This window comes from Panthera pardus, unplaced genomic scaffold, assembly GCF_024362965.1.
Source record: "Panthera pardus isolate Hobbes unplaced genomic scaffold, ASM2436296v1 HiC_scaffold_8, whole genome shotgun sequence".
In the NCBI taxonomy this organism is placed as follows: Eukaryota; Metazoa; Chordata; class Mammalia; order Carnivora; family Felidae; genus Panthera; species Panthera pardus.
This window is the reverse complement of record NW_026527013.1, coordinates 85729688-85750307: the sequence shown is the minus strand read 5'-3', so window position 1 is coordinate 85750307 and position 20620 is coordinate 85729688. Positions and strand designations below refer to the sequence as shown.

Genomic DNA, 20620 nt, shown 5'->3' with positions numbered 1-20620 from the left:
TTTTTCTTAAATAGCCATTTAGAATTTGAGCAGTTTGAAGGCTCTTTCTCCTTATGTGTGCTTGCAACACTCAGAATCTCTCATAACAAATGTGTTGCTCTTTATTATACTTTGATTCAAATTTTAAATTTAGGTTATGTATCCACCCTATTTATAAGCTAAAATGATCATATGTCTGAATAATACTACCCAATTTAAAATTGTATTTTACATTTTAATTTTTTTTACTTAGAAACAAAGACTTGAAAGATTATGAAGCTTGGCTTGGGATTCATGATGTCCACGGAAGAGGAGATGAGAAACGCAAACAGGTTCTAAATGTGTCCCAGCTGGTATATGGGCCTGAAGGGTCAGATCTGGTATTACTGAAGCTTGCTAGGTTAGTTGCTTGAGAAGGTTTTGTATTTTTAACCCACACTGGAATTATTGAAGCTTTTTCTTTAGCCATGTGGCTATTCTTTCTCTTTCACGTAAATTTACTATAAAAGCATATGTCACATGTCATATGTGTTTGTGTGTGTGTGTGTGTGTGTGTGTGTGTGTGTGTGTACAAAGAGACAAAGACATCTTAAAAATTCTCAAAATGAATAAATGAAGTTTGACCAAGTCTGAATAACCTGCTCTAAAACCAAAGCTTAGGGAGTAATCATTTGGTAACTTTAATAGGTAAAATAATGTTTAAAAAATACAGCGACCACTTAGCAAGTAAATGACTCATTTCTCTGCTACCTACCCCCACCTCTACTACCTACATTGGATTAGACACTCCCTTTTTCTTTTTTAAGAAACAAGACTGTTTATTCTCTCTTAATCTCATATTAAAAATTAACACCAAATTTCAATGTGTTAATTTTGTGTTGATTCAATCAAGGGTATTTATCATTGTATTTTCCATTTTCAGGCCTGCTGTCCTGGATGATTTTGTTAGTACAATTGATTTACCTAATTATGGATGCACCATTCCTGAAAAAACCACTTGCAGTGTTTATGGCTGGGGTTATACTGGATGTAAGCTATTTTTAAAAGATAAGGCAATATCATATGTTTTTATGTAAAACAATTCTATTTGTTTCCTTTTTCTCACCTTACCTTGTGCTCATTAACTGTGCATTTTTTACACCATTCTAGCAATCAACTCTGATGGCCTATTACGAGTAGCACATCTCTATATTATGGGGAATGAGAAATGCAGCCAATACCATCAAGGGAAGGTGACTCTGAATGAGTCTGAAATATGTGCAGGTGCCGAAAATATTGTGTCAGGACCATGTGAGGTAAAAGGTTTTTTTTGTGTGTTTGTTTTTGTTTTTGTTTTTGTTTTTTTAAGTAAACAGTATGTAATAAATGTCATAGTTTCTCATGTTTGTTTTTTGTTTCTTTTTTGTCTCTTTGGTATCTTGGTCCATTTTTCTCAAATAAAAACCCCTGTATACCAGTTTGTTCTAAGAGACAGAAATTGGGAAAAATAACCTTTCATTATTCTTCTACACTTACTTTAAACAGTAAGAAAATCCATGTTTCATTATCAGCAAGCTATGATGACATTTGTCTCTCAAAACAAAAAACAAATACAATAAAATAATGCAGCCAGAACTCTAATGGACAGCTGTTCAAATTAAAAGTATTCAATACACAGTTTGATACAATAGTTTGCATTTTTCTAATGTTTTTCTAACATTATCTGATCTTCCCAAATCCTCCCTAAGTGAACCCCATTAGTAATTTTGTTAGCAGATACAGGCCTGGTTTTAAATTTTTAAATGTGTTTTTGGTTAAGCCAGTGTGCGCGCACGCGTGTGCGTGCGTGTGTGTGTGTGTGCGTGTGTGTGTGTGTGTGTGTGTGTGTGTGTGTGTGTGTAAACAAATTCTATTTTAAAAAACCAAAAGGTCAAAGTTTGTGGTTTCAAGAGCTTGGACATTTTCATTTGTTAGGCAACTGTTCTTTCAACTTGGCAGTTTTCCTATCCCTATTTTACATAGACAAGCTGTTAAACCATTATTTTACATGTATTTTTTTTTACATTTTGTTTTTAATTTATTTTTATGCACATTTTGTACTTTTAAAATTATTTCTGAAACTGAGAATATTTTTTTATATTTTTATTAAAATATTTAATTCCAGGGTGGTTAACATGCAGTGTTCATTAGTTTTGGGCGTACAATATAGTGATTCAACAATTCTATACATTACTCAGTGCTCATCATAAGGGTATTTAATTCTTTACACCAATTCCACCCACTCCCCCACCCACCTCCCCTCTGATAACCACAGTGTGTTCTCTGTAGTTAACGTTTTGTTTTTGGTTTGCCTGTTTTTCTTTGTTTTGTTTCTTAAATCCCACACGAGTGAAATCACATGGTATTTATCTTTCTCTTACTAACTTATTTCACTTAGCATTATACTGTCTAGATTCATCCATGTTGCTGCAAATGGCAATATTTCATTCTTTTTTTATGACTGAGTAATATTCCTGTGTGTTTGTATGCACGTGTGTATATATGTGTATATATATGTATATATACATATATATGTATATGTGTGTATATATGTATATATGTATATGTGTATATATAGATATATATATATCACATCTTTATCCATTCATCTGTTTATGGTCCCTTAATACCACTTCCATAATTCAGCTATTATAAATAATGATGCAATAAATGTAGGGCTACACATACCTTTTTTAGTTAGTGTTTCAATATTTCTTGGGTAAATATCCAGTAGTAGAATTACTGGATCATACAGTAGTGCTATTTTTAATTTTTTGAGGAACCCCCATACTGTCTTCCACTGTGGCTGCACTAGTTTGCATTCACCACCAACAGTGCTAGAGGGTTCCTTGTTTTTCCACATCCTGGCCAACACTTGTTATTTCTATTGTTTTTGATTTTAGCCATTCTGGCAGGTGATGTCTCATTATGGTTTGATTTGCATTTCATTTCCCTATTGATGAGTGAAGTTAAGCATCTTTTCATGTATCTGTTGGCCATCTGTATATTCTGGAGAAATGTCTGTTCACATCTTCTGCCCATTTTTCAATTGGATTACTCGGTTTTGGGGTGTTGATTTTGTATAAATTCTTTCTATATTTTGGATACTAACTTCATCAGATAAGTCATTTGCAAATATCTTCTCCCATTCATTAGGTAGCCTGTTAGTCTTGTTGACTGCTTCCTTTGCTGTGCAGAAGCTTTTTATTTTGATGATTGATGTAATCCCGGTAATTTATTTTTGCTTATATTTCCCTTGCCACAGGATACACATATCTAGAAAAATGTTGCTATGGATGATTTTAGAGAAATTACTTCTTGTGGTCTCTTCTAGGATTTTTGTGGTTTCAGGTCTCACATTTATTTCTTAATCCATTTTGGATTTATTTTTGTGTATGGTGAAAGAAAGTGTTCCAGTTTTATTCTTTTGCATGTAGCTGTCCAGTTCTCCCAACCCATCTGTTGAAGAGATTGTCTTTTTCCTATTGCACATTCTTTCCTCCTCTGTTGCAGATTAATTGACCATATAATGTTGGGTTTATTTCTGGGATCTCTGTTCTGTTACATTGATCTATGAGTCTATCTTTTGTCAGTACCATACTATTTTGATTACAACAGCTTTGTAGTATATCTTGAAGTCTAGGACTGTGATACCTCCAGTTTTGTTCTTCTATTTCAAGATTACATTGGTTATTCATGGTCTTTTCTAGATTGTTTTTTCTACTTCTGTGAAAAATGCTGTTGGTGTATTGATAGGGATTGCATTAAATCTGTAGATTTCTCTGTATAGTATGGACATTTTAACAATATTTGCTCTCCCACTCTATAAACATGGAATATCCTTCCATTTCTTTGTGTCCTTGATAATTTCTTTCATCAGTGCTATAGTTTACAAAGAAAAGGACTTTCACCACCTTTGTTAAGTTTATACTTAACAAAGTATACTTATTACTTTTTGTGCAATTGTAAATGGGATTGTTTTCTCAATTTCTTTTTTCCTGCTACTTCATTATTAGTGTATGGAAATGCAACAGATTTCTATACATTGATTTTGTATTCTGTGGCCTTACTGAATTTATTTATCAATTCTAGTAGGTTTTTGGTGGAGTCTTTAGGGTTTTCTATATAGCGTATCATGTCATCTGCAAATAGTGAAAGTTTGACTTCTTCCTTGACAATTTGGAGGCCTTTTATTTCTTTTTGTTGTCTGATTTCTGTGACTAGGATTTCCAACAGTATGTTAAATAACAGTGGTGAAAGTGGACATCCCTGTCTTCTTCCTGATAATAGAGGAAAATCTCTCAATTTTTCCGTATTGGTGATGAAATTAGCTGTGGGTTTTTCATAGATGGCCTTTATTATGTTGAGGTATGTTCCCTCTAAACTTACTTTGCTGAGGGTTTTTATCATGAACGGATGTTGTACTTTGTCAAATGCTTTTTCTGCATCTATTGAAATGATCTTATGGTTTTTATCCTTTCTCCTGCTCATGTCATGTATTACATTGTTTGATTTGCAAACATCGAACCACCTTGTATCCCAGGAATGAATCTCACTTGGTCATGGTGAATGGTTTTTTAAATCATTAATTGTTGTATTTGGTTTGCTAATATTTTGTTGAGGACTTCTGCATCTATGTTCATCAGAGATATAGGCCTGTAGTTCTCTTTTTTGCAGTGTCTTCATCTGCTTTTGCTATCAGGGTAATGCTATCTTCATAGGATGAATTTGGAAGCTTCCTTTCCTCTTCTATTTTTTTGGAATGGTTTGAGAATAGGTATTAACTCTTCTTTAAATGTTTATGTAGAATTCACCTGTGAAGATGTCTGGTCCTGGACTTTTGTTTGTTGGGAGTGTTTTTTTTAATTACTGATTTAATTTCACTGCTTGTAGTTATTATGTTCAAATTTTCTATTTCTTCCTGATTCAGTTTTGGGAGGTTATGCACTACTAGGAATTTATTCTAGGTTGTCCAATTTGTTGGCATGTAATTTTTCATAACATTCTCTTATAATCCTTTGTGTTTCTGTAGTGTCTGTTTCTATTTCTCCTCTTTGATTTCTGATTTTATTTAAGCTCTTTCTCTGCGATGAGTCTAAAGGTTTATTAATTTTGTTGATCTTTTAAAAAAAAACAGATCCTAGTTTCATTGACCTGTTCTATTTTTTTTTTTTTTTTAGTTTCTATTTTGTTTATTTCTGCTCTAATCTTTAATATTTCCTTCCTTTTGCTGGGTTGGGGTTTTGTTTGTTTTTCTTTTTCTAGCTCTTTTTTTAGGTTTATGGGTAGGTTGCTTATTTGAGATTTTTCTTTTTTCTTGAGGTAGGCTTGTATTGTGATAAATTTACCTTCTAGAACAGTTTTTGCTGCCTTCCAAAGACCTTGGATTGTTGTGTTTTCATTTTTATTTGTCTACATGTATTTTTTTTATTTACTCTTTGATTTCTTAGTTGATACATTCATTCTTTTAGTAGCACGTTATTTAACCTACATGTCTTTGTGATCTTTTCAGATTTTTTCTTGTGGTTGATTTCTAGTTTTATAACATTGTGGTTGGAAAGATGCATGATACAACTTCAATCTCTTTGAATTTGTTGATACTTGTTGCCTTATATGTGATCTATTTTGGACAATGTGCAGTGCAAGTGAAAAGAATGTGTATTCTGCTGTTTTAGGATGGAATGTTCTGAATGTATCTGTTAAATCCTTCTGGCCAATGTGTCATACAAAGCCACTCTTTCATTGTTGATTTTCTGTTTGGATGATCTACCCATTGATGTAAGTGGGGTCTTAAAGTTCCCTACTATCATTGCATTACTGTCAATTATTTCCTTCCTGTTTGTTATTAGTTGCTTTATGCATTAGAGGGCCTCCATGTTGGGTGCATACATATTTACAATTGTGTATCTTCTTGTTGAATTGTTCTCTTTATGATTATATAGTGTCCTTCTTTGTCTCTTGTTACAGTCTTTGTTTCAAAGTCTATTTTGTCTGATATAAATATTGCTAACCCAGCTTTTTTTTTACTTCTATTTGCATGATAAATGCTTTTCTATCCCTACACTTCCAATCTACATAGGTCTTTAGGTCTGAATGAGTCTCTTGTAGGCAGCATATACATGGGTCTTGCTTTTTTATCCATTATGTCTTGTTTTTTAATATTTTTAAATTTTATTTACGTATTTGAGAGAGATCAAGACAGTGCAAATTGGGGAGGGGCATAGAGAGAGGGAGAGAGAGAATCCCAGGAATACGCCACACAGCAGTGTACATAGCACAGATCATGAACACAGATATCACCAAACTGTGATGTCATGACCGGAGCCAAAACCAAGAGTCAGGAGCTTAACCCCCTAAGCCACCCAGGTGTCCCACCACCCTGTGTCCTTTGACTGGCATGTTTAGATGTATTTTGAATATAAGAGACATAGTCTCCAAGCCTAGGAACTATGGAGTTGTGGAATACTATATGCGGTAAGGCATGGGATAAGTTCAATCAATAATGAAATATCTTTTCACATGTAGGAAAATACTCTAAATATGGAGCATAAATATGTATTGACATACATGTGTTATATATATTGCTTTAATATTATCTTCCTGAAAAGAAAATATTTACTAAGTTGAAGAGTTTTAAAAACTGCTTTAAAATGATATTGTCAGAAATAGATTATGTGTTTATAACCACTTTCAAATTTGGTGTTTTTCCAGTAAATCAGTATTACTGTGTCCATTATTATAATCGAAATCCTACTAGGAGAAAGATTTATTTACTTATTTATTTATTTGTTTGTTTGTTTACTTACTTACTTACACTAAGTAAACACAAAGTTTTGAGCTCAATCCAATCTTCACGACCATTTAAGAAGCTATGCACTTCTCCCGCCCTACTGCCATTACTCAAAATGTTTCGCAACTGCTTATCAGGAACAGCCTGCAGTCTGATTTATCATCTATATATTCTAAGATTCCTAACTTTATCACTGAATTGAATTATTCATTACACTATCATATATGTATTTTATCCATATTTTAAACAATTTTTTAAATGTTTACTTATTTTTGGTAGACAGAGAGAGTGCAAGCAGGGGAGGGGCGGAGAGAGAGAGACACAGAATCTGAAGCAGGCTCCAGGCTCCAAGCTGTCAGTACAGAGCTCGATGCAGGGCTCGAATCTACAAAGCACAGTATCATGACCTGGGCCAAAGTCGGACACTTAATCAACTGAGCCAACCAGGTGCCCCTATTTTTTATCCATATTGACAAGACAATTTTAAATTGATTCTGCCATGTCTCAAAAATGTATTTATCCTCTAGAATGTTTTTTTAATATGATTTATATTTAAAACGAGGTAATATAATCCCTGAAGCCACTGAAATCTAAACAGTTGAAGAAAATCTCCCAAATGTTTGTATAATAGCAATGGAATCACATTTAGTGAAAGTCTTCCAAAGTGAATTGCTTTGAAGAGTTTGTATCAGTAATCAATGGTAAAACTTCAGATTTATTAAGTCATGTGGCATAGCTTATATGAAATCTCTTAGACTAACATATTTCCCTTGCTGTTTTATCACCAGCTTCACCCCTACCTTGATTTCCCCCATCATATAATGCTGATAGCTCTCTTACACCTGTATTTTCAAAACTAAATTTGCAGTAGTCTAGTTTTATCTCAGCACATCACTGTTATGGGAAATTTTAGATAGTCCTAAACACTCTTCTTCACACAAGAGGTGCCAAAAGCCAGTCACTGCAGTCTTAGGAGGCTACATGGTACATGTAAATGATGCAGCACATTTGTAATGATTATACATAATAACAAGCATAAATATATACATTTTTATAAAAACATAACACAAAAATCAGTCTATCAATCTATTCATCTTTCTTCTATCATCTGATGATAAAACAGGGTAAGCACCTATGCTTTAATATAATAGGCATTTGCACAAAAAGAAGAAAAGAAAGAGGGAAAGGTCATGAAATCACAGGCTACCTTCCACGAAGGGGAGTATGAAATATAAAAAATATATATATAAATTTAATTACCAACACCAACAGGAAATACAGGAGTATTCTTTCTTTATGCCAAGAAAAGTAATTTCTGAACAGTAAATAAAATTATTTTATCAATTACAATTTATATTTAACTTGTTAAAATAATTCTGGGGACAAGACAGAAGGAAGAAAAACAAAAAGCTTTAGAAATAAAAGAAGATTTAATGCAATTTAATCATATGCATTAATCATAACCTGTATGATTACAGGTGTGGTACAAAAGTACTTGTATTTTTCTACATTTTCTAAATTTTCTATGTTAAACATATTCTGAACATCAGAAGAAAAGAAAAGTAAATATAAAGTCTACCTTCTAAGTAGCTATCAGTGGCTTTGTGTTAACTAGTCCGCATTCAACAAAGACAAAACCCACTTCAGAAGATGAGTGAAGGGGCACCTTAGGGGCTCAGTCCGTTAGCATCCAACACTTGGTTTTGGCCTCTCACCTACTGTGCTATCAGCACGGAGCAACCTTGGGATTCTCCCTCTCTCACCCTCTCTCTCTCTGCCCCTCCCCTGCTTGCTCTCTCTCTTAAAATAAATAAACATAAAGAAAGATGAGTGAATATTTTGTATAAGACAAGTCATTCTTAAATGGATACTACACACGATAGAACACGATAGAGAACTTTTGTACTTCTCTCAGTTTTACGTGACTAATTCTGTAGAAATACAACCAAAGGTTTAAAACATCTATTTCCGTCTTCATAGCTGCAGTTATTCTTTTTGTGTAGATGTGTATATTTGAGATATCAATCTATATAGAAAATATTAATGAATTACTAATTTTTGTTTGTAAAATAATACTTTTTTGTTGTTATTGTTGCACGTCTTCTTCCTAGGGAGATTATGGTGGCCCACTTGTTTGTGAACAACATAAAATGAGAATGGTTCTTGGTGTCATTGTTCCTGGTCGTGGATGTGCCATTCCAAATCGTCCTGGCATTTTTGTCCGAGTAGCATATTATGCAAAATGGATACACAAAATTATATTAACATATAAGATACCACAGTCATAGCTGATGTAACTGTGTTTGAAGCTTGCATCAGTACAATTCCCTTTTACATGAAGATTTCGGAGAACATGGAATTAAAATGTCACTGAAAACAGTCCTGAGACAACTACTTGAGTGTCATGTTTGTTAAGATACTCATTAATATTTATGGGTGTTTTCTGTCGTTTCGTTTGTCAGTGTTATTTTGTAAATGTTGAAGTGAATTAAGGTACATGCAAGTGTAGTAACATATCTCCTGAAGATACTTGAATGGATTAAAAACTGCAAAGGTATAATTGCTGGATGATAAAAGATTTAATGGAAAAGTTCAATTACTCTCTCTACGCTGCTTTCCAAGATTAATTTCTTAATAATGAATAAACCATGAGTTAAACATTATTTTAACCTCACAAAGACAATTTATACCAGTGCCCTTAAACTGTAGCTCTATATTAAATTATATTACCTTTCATACGCAATACACTATATTTCATTCATTCCTCCTCACTGTGTATCTTGTAATACTGGTACACATACTTTTTATGAAATCATGTACCCATATAATCCTACCTGGGTGCACATGTGCATGCACTAGAGTTCAAATCGTGGTATATCTAATGTAGCCTCTAAATATTTTGAGTGCTTACCTATATAGTTTGTCCTTAAGAGGAAACTATAAATGTCTAAAGACCAGTAGAAAATTTAAGGAAAGGTGCAAGACAGAAGTGACCAGCTCATTCTCTAGAAATAATCTGCAGATGATTTCTACTGGTTGGCATTTAAGGTGTGGTCATGACCCACAAAGTTAAGTAATGCCTAATCTAGGTGTTTAAACATATTTATCATCCTAGTCATTGTGTAGTTTATAATTCTTAAAAGGAAGAGGGTAATATGTGTATTAGTATTATTTCTTTCCTTCAAATTTAGGGACACTTATTTATGAAAGATATTTTTAGATCTACTTTCCTAAAATACTTTTTACTAGTCTTAGATAATTGTGTAATTGAAGCTTAAAAATATTTCGGTCTTTAAAATGTATTTAAGTAGGTTAATTATAAGACTTGCTGGGTGATTGGCTTGTAGTTCGCCTTTTTTGAATTTTTAAAGATTATTTCAGAGGAAAATTTCCATGTATCCCCAAAGACTTATAAAGAGACTTCCATCAAACTATGCCTTACAGTACATATTGAAGAAAAAAATCAGAATACATTTCTTAACCTGGAACTCTTTTAGCCTAATAAAACTTTATTTAAGTAAAGGGGAAAAATGTAATAGGAAAGGAAATAAACTAGCTTGTCTAAACTCTGAATTTAGTTATATTTTTAAAGGAGAGTTAAATCTGCTGAATGAAAGATTTTTATCAAGGTATCTAAATTTTGTCTTATTTCATTTTACAACTTTGGCATCTTTCTAATGCCCTGGAGAATATTCATTTGAATTTTGTATTCTGTCTGATAATACCAGATTATCATGTTTATTATTGTATTTGACATGATTAGCTAAAAAATCATGTATTTGTCAAGAAATGAGATCACAAGGACTAATAGGATAGGCTGTGAATTTTCACAAAACCATCCCGTACAAATTTTAAAATGATTATTTGAATGCTCCCAATCCGGTATCACCATATCTCTCATGTGTTTCTCTTGAATAATGTCAATTAAGGCCAGAGATCCTAATCATGCTCTAAAAATTTCATAGGACACTGTTTAATCTTGAGTAAATGCTCTTAAATTTACTTGAAAACTTAGTCCACAGAGTATAGGACAGCAAGTCGAGAAATGCCTATCCAAATTGTGCAATAGACACATACACACACACACACACATATATATATATATGTGTGTGTGTGTGTGTGTACACATATATATGTGTACATATATATATGTGTATGTGTCTATTGCACAATTTGCATATATATGTATATATATGTACATGTATATGTACATATGGTCAGATATGTGCTGGTATCAAGAAACAGGGAAAGCAAAGAGACTTCCAAAAAGCTGTCAGTCCACACCATCTTATTTGATTGTATTTTTCTTTACTTATATGATATATCATTCTAATCCAAACACTAGGAATTTCAAAGGTATATTGTCCAAAAATTATTTTTCAGTTTTTTCTTGCTGAACTGGCAAAATTTTATTCAGTCATATATTAGCGATATTTGTAAAACATTTATGAAATTCTAATACTTTTAAAAACTCATATTTTAAAATATTTCTTTTACGACTTTTCTTCCAAATTTCCATGGAACGAGAGATAGGGATTCCCTAGATACAAGATGAAGCTAACTTTGTAGATATTTTGAATTCACTGTTTTCCATTTTCTTAAAGGGTGAAAACATACCACCCATGAAACATCAGACATGGTACACAAAGCAGTTATAGCTTTGGGAAGTTCCCTTTGTAACAGAGGGAGGTCAGCAGAACTGACAATAAAAGGAAGATGAACAAGATCCATGTTATTTTAGGTGGTAGGACAATGGATAATAATAATGTCATTTTTCTCTGGTGAAAGATACTATTTCCTGGGCATTCTTTTCTTAATAAATGATAAAAAATGAAAAATCCAAGTTATCCAAAATCCATTGTATTTTGAGTAATGGACGAAGGGAGCTTTTAAATTAGAAGTTTTTAATGCTATTTTTGTTTGGGTTGTTTGAATAATGGTTATGTGCAGTTGTCACTGTGGACATTTTCTTATGTCTTCCAGGAATAGTAATGTAAAATTAAAATATTTGTCATAATGCCTCTGCCGTGCAGAAGGGGTGATAATCCTTTTGTATACTTCCTTAATTTTATTGTAAAATATGTAATAAGTTTTACCTATTTGCTGTGGGCAGGTCCCCAGTAAAATGGTTTATATTGAATCAATTTCTAGTATTAACAGGCTCTTGGTTGCTATCTGAGTGTTTCAAACTGTGGGAAATTTGAGACACTGGAAGGCAAGAAAAATAACAGTAATGGCATGTGATAGCAAAATTGTATTTCACTTATTCCTGTGAATATTTCTTGTTGGTACCAATGGTACTATACAAAGTGAATGTTATAGCCGCAACATTCTCTTGGGGGGAAAAAAAAAGCACTGTCAAGAAATTGTTGTCAGACATTTTGTTGTTGTTGTTGTTGTTTCTAAATATCTTCATTTCATTTTTTTTAAGAAATAAATACTGGTATTGCAATATAGAAATCACGAGGTAAGGAATTTTAATAAACTCTCTTGCTAAAAACTTTAAATTGTTTAACTAAGGTTCCAAATATAACTACTTTCAATTATATTACATATTGATAGACAAACTCATTTGAAGAAAAGTCAATTTGAATAAAAAGACATAGTTGTGTGTCAATACCTCTCACAATAAAGTTCAAAAAGAAGTTATCTTTTAATGTTCAACTGAGTTTTGTAGTAAGAATTTACTAATACAAGAAAAATGTTAACATTTTCTGGTCCCTATAAATCTTGACAGTGTAATTTTAAGTAGGTTCATTTCCATTTGCACAGAAAGTTTCTATCTTTAGGAAACTGAAAAGGGAATACTGTGGATGTTATAACTGTTTGTCTTGGTGTAAATAGGAAATTGATAAGCTGCCTATTGAGTGGTATGGCTGGATGCTTACCCAAAAGGGGACACTGTGGTTATGACTTGTATATAAAGTTCCTGTAGTTAATAAAGTTGCTATTTTTATAACCATGATTATATTATTATTCTTAATAATAATAAAATATTTTATCAAAATGCTTCCTTTCTCTTATTATAATTATACACATGGACATATTTGAATCTGTTCTAGGGCTTAGTGCAGAAAACAATGATCTCATTGACAGAAATTACATATACTTTGTTGTAAGAAATCCCAAAACTAAGACAAATAGGCATTAGTTTATTCCAAACTTGTATCCGTGGCATTATCAGTGGTTGTCAGTAAACCATTCATCTCTATGTATTTCGATTTCCTCCACTGTAACATGTAACTATTTAGTCATTTTCATATTTGCTAGAATGGTGCTATGATATAACTTGCTAATATAAGAAAAATGTTGTCATGAATGATTACCTAAATTCCTTTATCATATCATTATATATTACAGAAGTAATTGCAAATGATTCAAATAATCAATTTGTATCTACCTTTAAAATAAGCATTAAATTCACAATAAATGTGAATCCAATGGATGTGCCTAATTCAAACTGAAAGCAGGTTTGGAAGAACAAATTACCAATTCATCTAACCAAAAGAGCTCTGTAACACTATTGATTTTTCAACTTATATTGCCTCTTTCCCAAAAAAGTTGCTCGATTAATTTTCTGGCATAGATACCTGTCTCAAGTGATGATTACTGTATTTAATTCTCTAGAATTATAGTATTATAATTATTATACCATAATAGTATCTGGTCTTCTTAACGATTATTAGCTAAGTAGAATATACGCATTTATTTATTTCTGGTAGCAGTATTTCTGGTAGAAGTATCAATTAATATTTCAAATACATATATACTCAAATACATATATTCAAATACATATATTCAAATATATATATATATATATATATATATATATATATATATATATATACACTCCGTTCTAAATGTGTACTCTGCTTTTTTTTTTTTTTTTTTTTTTTTCAACGTTTTTTATTTATTTTTGGGACAGAGAGAGACAGAGCATGAACGGGGGAGGGGCAGAGAGAGAGGGAGACACAGAATCTGAAACAGGCTCCAGGCTCCGAGCCATCAGCCCAGAGCCTGACGCGGGGCTCGAACTCACACACCGCGAGATCGTGACCTGGCTGAAGTCGGACGCTTAACCGACTGCGCCACCCAGGCGCCCCATACTCTGCTTTTTTAAGTAGAATAGTCCAGGAAAGCTTCTTTAAGAGATAGTATTTGAACAGGGTCCTCAATGAAGTGAAAGAGCAAGCTGGGTAAATATCTAGAGTCTAATAAATAAAACTTGAACGATATTTTTGTTAGTTTCTTAATATAGTGTATTCATTTACTCTTACAAACCGTAATGCTTTAATTAGTCCCGTTTGCCAATATCCTGAAGAGAATCACCTTGGTTTGCATTTCCTCAGTGTTTTAGTTCAGGAGTTTCATTGCTGTTATATTTCATTATTTTCTACACAGGCACCATCCTTAATTTACATAACCCTAAAAGTGCTTTCTATGTCGTTTTACCAAATTACAACCCCTTCATGTAAAATTCAGCTTAAAAGTCTTATTCTACACAGTCTATCTATCTAGTTGCTTTTATTTACAAATGTCTCAATTGTGTGTGTTGTTTAGGAGAAGGGAAATTTAAAATAACTTCAAGATAAAAAGAATATTTATAGTAATTTGGCCAAAGTTTACTGTCCTATGAAGAATATATTATTGCCTAAAGCACATCTAAGCAAGATGGTAAATCCTGGGCAAAGGAAATAATTCAAGAGAAGTGTGAGATTATAGATTATATGTATTATTTTATGCTTTTAAAAAGGTAAAGAATAACAAAAAAAAGCCCTATCAATCTGACATATTATCTAATTCCAAACTGACTCCTGAACACCCATCACTTTATTTTCATTATTATATTTCACATCCTAAAAGTCTTCCCTTTTTTTAATTTAATTAATTTATTCTTTTTAATGTTTATTTTTGAGACAGAGACAGAGCATGAGCAGGGGAAGGTCAGGGAGAGAGGGAGACACAGAATCCAAAGCAGGCTCCAGGCTCTGAGCTATCAGCACAGAGCCCAATGTGGGGCTAGAATCCACGAACTGTGAGATCATGACCTGAGCCAAAGTCAGGCACTTAACCAACTGAGCCAGGTGCCCCTAAATGTCTTCCTTTTTAAACTTCATGTTTGTATTCAAACCATCCCTGCAAGCACCAAGCTTTTCTGTAACACCCCAAACCTTCAAATGTCATGGAATTTCCCTTGGGAATCCATCTTCAACATCTTTTTTTGTTGTTGTTGTTAAAAATGTTTTTATTTATTTTTGAGACAGAGAGACAGAGCATGAGCAGGGGAGGGGCAGAGAGAGAGGGAGACACAGAACCTGAAGCAGGCTCTAGGCTCTGAGCTGTCAGCACAGAGCCTGACGTGGGGCTCAAACTCACGGACTGTGAGATCATGACCTGAGCTGAAGTTGGACGCTTAACCGACAGAGCCACCTAGGCGCCCCCATCTTCAACATCTTTATCTAGAAGTTATTTCTTCAGTCCTATTGCTGGGTGTGCTGATGCTTCCTTTCCACTTGTTAGAAGAGTCTGCCTATGTCCGCGTGAGATTTATTTTGTTTTGTTTTATTCTGCTTTGTTTTTAATGTGCAAACTGCCTCCACTCACTTTGAGCTTCATCAGCATTATTTTGTTATTAAGCTTTGTATATTTATTTTTCACAGTGCTTCCCCCATAATGATACCCAATAAATATTTTATAACACCCTATTTAAATTTCTAGAATCCACCCTATTTTTGAAGGTTTATCAGTGTTATGCAGAGATATGTAAGTTTTGTAAAAATTATGAAAATCTCCGTGAGGGTTAAAACTTTTAGGGTTTTATAATTTTTTAACTAATTAATGTAATTAATTACATTATTTAGATTTGACTTAGTAAGTGGGACTATTTTCAATGGTTTATTGTATTTCATACACTAGAGCATGCAGCTGGAAAAGAGAGGAATTATTAACTCTGAAGAGTTTATGCCTTTATATTTGTAAATGCAGTCATTAAAAAATGAAAATGTAGAACTTGATTGTAGTTTGCTAATGGATGCAGGTGTTTACTTCATACAACCTGATACAGTTTTGATTGTTTGTGAACATTTTCCCTTCTGAGTTTCTTCCACAAAGCACTGATGTCATATCATTGAGGGGAAAAAGATCATATCAATTATTGCAAAAATATTCTGAGGCAACAACAGTCTACTCATTACTTATGTGCAAATATGCCATCTGCTGTGCATTGAGAAGTTTCACAATATTGTTACTCAATTAACAAAAGATTTTCATTTGATGAGTTTTCTTAACTGAGAGACTTCAACTTGGGGAACATCTTGTAATGATATGAATTGGGAGAAAAGGCAGATGGATTTTCATATTTTTTCATATATATTTTAAAGTTTTACAGAGATATTGCCCAGTTTTCAAAACTCTGATGTTTTAAGTGGCTGAAATTCAAATGCAGGATAGTTTAGAATATATGATTATACCCTAAAACGAAGATTTTATATCCTATAAAAGGAAAACAGTGAATAATTTAATAAGTGAGAATTTGGCACAATGGAATGATAACAGTGATTAAGGATCTTTAGAGGGGAGAGAGAAGGTGCAAGTGTGATTTAGTATCTTTCTTCAGTTGCTCAAAGAATTATTCTGAGAGGAAATGCTCAGGTCCTTCCAGTTAGGAGAGTAAGAATTTGGGGAAAAAAAAGATTGATATTTAATTCAGATAGTTTAGGTCCTAGACAGAATTTTCTAATTCTGAAGGCTTGAAAACTTCCATGAAAACTCATGGAAATTCTTAACTATGGATATTTCTTAATACGGGAAATATTTCTTCAATGACTTGGGTAAGTTTTACCCAAAGTGGCCTCTCATGGAACACTATTCTGCTGGATACTTTAAATATGTAATGAAAACAAAATGGTTGGGGCTTGAATAACTTTTAGAGATGCTGGGATACTTTATACAGGTCACTTTGCTGCAGAGTTCTCAAGGACATTTGAATGATCATGTGCATTTTGAAGTTCCATGAGGGAATAGGGTATGGCATATTCTTCAAATATGCTATACCACAGAACCCCATTAAAAATATGCAGACAAGAGTTACACCGTTAGCACAAGAGACCTGCGAAATACTGTCCAGGAAAACTTGATTTGCATATTTATTTTCTGAATAGGAGGCAGTGGTAACTATGTAATTTGAGATTTCTCTTGTGTTTTATAATCTACAATGATCTGTCTTTTCTAAAAAACAAAACCAAAAACATCTCCCAGCAATCCTTCCATTTGGCAAAGTTTTGCTCTTTTATACTCAGTTTGAGTAAAATTCAGATACTTTAGAAGCACTGAGGCATATTTATCTAGACATATATATTCCATCTACTTTACCTCTCATGTCATTAATATAAAAGCAAATTGACAACACAAAAATATGAAGGCAATACTATTTCACCACCCACAACTAAAAAAAAGACAAAAAAAGACAAAACAGCTTAATATTTTTCTGTCTTATTGGCCCTCACAATGTCCCCTCATCAGCTGAAATTTCCAGTTTGGAAATGGGAGAGCTAAGGGGGAGAAAAGATGAGTGAAGTTTATAAAAGAAAAGAAAATGAAAAGGGGAAAAGGAAGGGAGAAAAAAAGACCGGAGGATGTTTTCTAGGGGTCCTTACATGTACCCAAAGGTAAGGTCAACATTAAGATCTAAAGCATATTGTTATTAGTCTCTCTCCTTCTTAGTCATAATGATTTGTATTTTCCAGATCCATTTGTAATCATGAAGTGCAATGAGTCATCCCTAAATAAGCAAACATAGAGTATGAGCATAGATAGTCTGCATCCACAGTCAATGTCCCATTTTTATTCTTTCATTTTCTCCATTCCTTTTTTATTTGCTGCTTCTATCAGTTATATCTTAACTGTGATCCAAAGTAACATGGAAAAACAAAGCTTTCTCTATACTAATGTTGCTCTCTGAAACATTAGAACACTCTTCTCAACTTCAAGGGCTTCAATATCTTTCTATTGCCATTACTTGCAGGTGAACTTGGCTGGCAGTTCAACAAGGCAGCTAAACAGGAAAGAATTGAAGTACCAAATGGACTTACAAAGGCAAAAGCTAATTGTCTAGTGGACATCACTGCTCAGATGTGCTGTCACCTCTAAATTAAATGTATCCAAAACTAAACACCAATCCCTTCTTCCCCTTCAATCTTCTTCTCAATAAAAGTCACATTCATCTGGTTTACTCAAACCAGAATCCACAAAGTTAGTTTTTATCTATTTTGTGTCTCCCTTTCTATATCCAAACAAACTCCAAGAGATCAGTTTTATTGCCTGAATATACCCTACATCGTTCACATGTCTTCATTTCCAGTGGCTCTATCTTGGCCCATGCCACCATTTTCTTTCTCCTTCATTACTACAATAATATAAAAATATTTTTCCATATATACTCCAAGCCATTTTCTCTCCAGTTTCTAAAGTACACATTTTAAAATATAGCTTTGTCATTTTGCTGCTTAAAATCCTTCAGCTATTTCCGCTGACCTACCAATACCTACATGGTCTGTCCTTGACTGTTCAACTCATCCATCACCTCTTTTCCTTTTGCACACTACATTCCAGCTACGACAGACTCTTTCCATTCATAGAACAGGCTAAGCTCTTTCCTTCCTTTAAGCCTTCCTATTTCCTATTCTTTCTAACTGTAATTATTCTCCCACCCACTAGTTTTTGCCTAATGCCTACTTCATCCTTCAGCCTAAATGTTATCAATTATCCCCCTGCTCATTCTCCTGACCCAGTTACACATCACACATCTGAAAGTATGATACACTTCTATTTCAGAACACTTACCTCAGTTAATTAGATATTTGCATATATGTATAGTCAGAGCTATTAGACTGTAAGCTCCATGAGAACATATAGGCTAGGTTTAAAATCGCCACACATTTAACTTCAGTACTGGCTAAGCCCTACATGATAAGTATTTGTTAAATGAATGCATCGGTAATTATCTGTTTACAAGGTTCTCTTTGTCCCTCTATTCAATTCTAAAATATAATGACATATACGATCGCTAAATTTTATTTACTATTAAAATAGTAACATCTTCAGAATATTTTCAAGGTCATGTTGGGGAGGTGGTTTCTACTAGCTTTTGTCATAGACTTTTGTTTTATGAGAGCAAATATTTATTGATCATTCACCATGACTGTGGTAGGTACTGGGAATATAACAGTGAATAAATAAAACTTAGTTGCTATCCTCCTTATAAATACAGACAAGTGTAGGAGACACGCATAAAACAAGAACCTGAAAGTGGTAACTGAGAAGTGCAAATAGCTGTTGGAACACAATGCAAGATTTTGCTGAGCTCTTTGGCTCATCTTTCCTTAACCTTTTTATGTTGTTGTAGCTTAAATCCTGCCAATTTGAATATTATTTTTCTATTTTTTAAACACTTCTGTCATTGCGTTACTAATTTTTTAACTTAGAGTTTCTTTTCTTTTATCTTCCCCTTTCTTTGTTCCATTTTTCCAGCTTCCTAATCTTTTTAATCCTGCCTCTTCTTCTTTACATTCCCAAGAATCTTACGACATTTTTAGTAGATTCAGAGAGGTTGATGCATTTATTATCAAGAAAATAGCATAACTTCTCAAATGGCGAGAACAATAGCAATTTTTGAGATGAAAAAAACTATTTCTTCTGCTAGTGCAAGACTGATAAATGTTTTATCATCATAAGTTTTTAATTGTATTTGAAAATGATCTAATAATAATACATAATGCTTATTCAGGGCTTTCTACTTGCCAAGCTCTGTTTTATCTATTTAATCATCATTACAATGTTCCATAGGCAAGTTCTACAACTATATCCATTTTAGAGAAAAGGAAGTGTTCAAGTAACTTGTAATAGGAACGCATTTGGGGCATATTTTCAATATTAAATCTGCTTGACCCTTTCCTTCTATTCTGGTGAATGAACATTTAATTTAATTATTTTCCCAAAAACGTAGGGGAAAGGGGAGACTCTTAGTTAAACAAGAAAATGTTGCCATCATCTGTGCAGGATATGAGCAAGAAGCTATTCAGAGGTCAAGCTGTTTTTCAAGCACGCCTGGCCCAAAGCTCTGTGAGGCATCAACTCAAAGGACCATGGCCTCCTCAGCTTCCAATATGAATGGCTAAAATAGGAGTTACTTGTAATAGTAATTACTATGGAGTCGAAAGCTAGGGGGTAAAGGGGCTAGTTTAGAAGGGGAAGCTTCTTTATCTTAAAAGGGGGAGGGAGGATATAGCTATTGATAAAAGCATCAAGTTTGTGAGATAGAAATAGCAAGAACCTTAGAGAAACATTTAGTGGTAAGAATTTAAAGGGTCCTGTATTGGGGGGGAGGGGAAGCCCAGAATTTATTCTGAAGCAAAGAAAAGAATTAATGGTGCCTGCCTTTTATTGTACATACCAGAGGGTGTTTTAGAAAAGAGGGAAAAACCTTCAAAGGCCATTATAATATTTACATACAGCCACATCAGTCCCAGAAAAAAATATGACCTACATATTTAGTTTTTGCATTATACTACATGAAATCAGTAACTTTGACAGCTGCAAAGACATGCTACCTACCTGATTTACAGAGGAAAAAAAAAAAGAGAGAGAGAGAGAAGAGAAAAGTGAAACAAACTGCACAGGGTCACACACCTAGGAAGCAGAGCCAGTCCTGGAAACAAAATTTACTCCTTTTTTAATTCAACACCTTGATCTTATTATTTACTTATTTTTAAACTGAGATCATAAATATAAAGAACATAATACTCAAAACCTCAAAAGGACTGTAGTACTTAAAAA

General features: G+C 33.3%; 1 protein-coding gene across 3 annotated transcripts in view; it reads left to right on the top strand.

Moving 5' to 3' along the window:
- HGF (hepatocyte growth factor) overlaps positions 1–9166 on the top strand; it is a 76049-nt gene extending 66883 nt beyond the window's left edge. For all 3 annotated transcript variants that reach the window (XM_019451301.2, XM_019451302.2, XM_019451300.2), the window contains 4 exons: positions 233–379; positions 902–1008; positions 1129–1274; positions 8899–9166. In XM_019451301.2, the coding sequence (XP_019306846.1) occupies positions 233–379; positions 902–1008; positions 1129–1274; positions 8899–9075 (577 nt within the window). In that variant the 3' untranslated portion in view covers positions 9076–9166. The remainder of the gene's footprint in view (positions 1–232; positions 380–901; positions 1009–1128; positions 1275–8898) is intronic.
- Positions 9167–20620: the final 11454 nt, after the last annotated feature.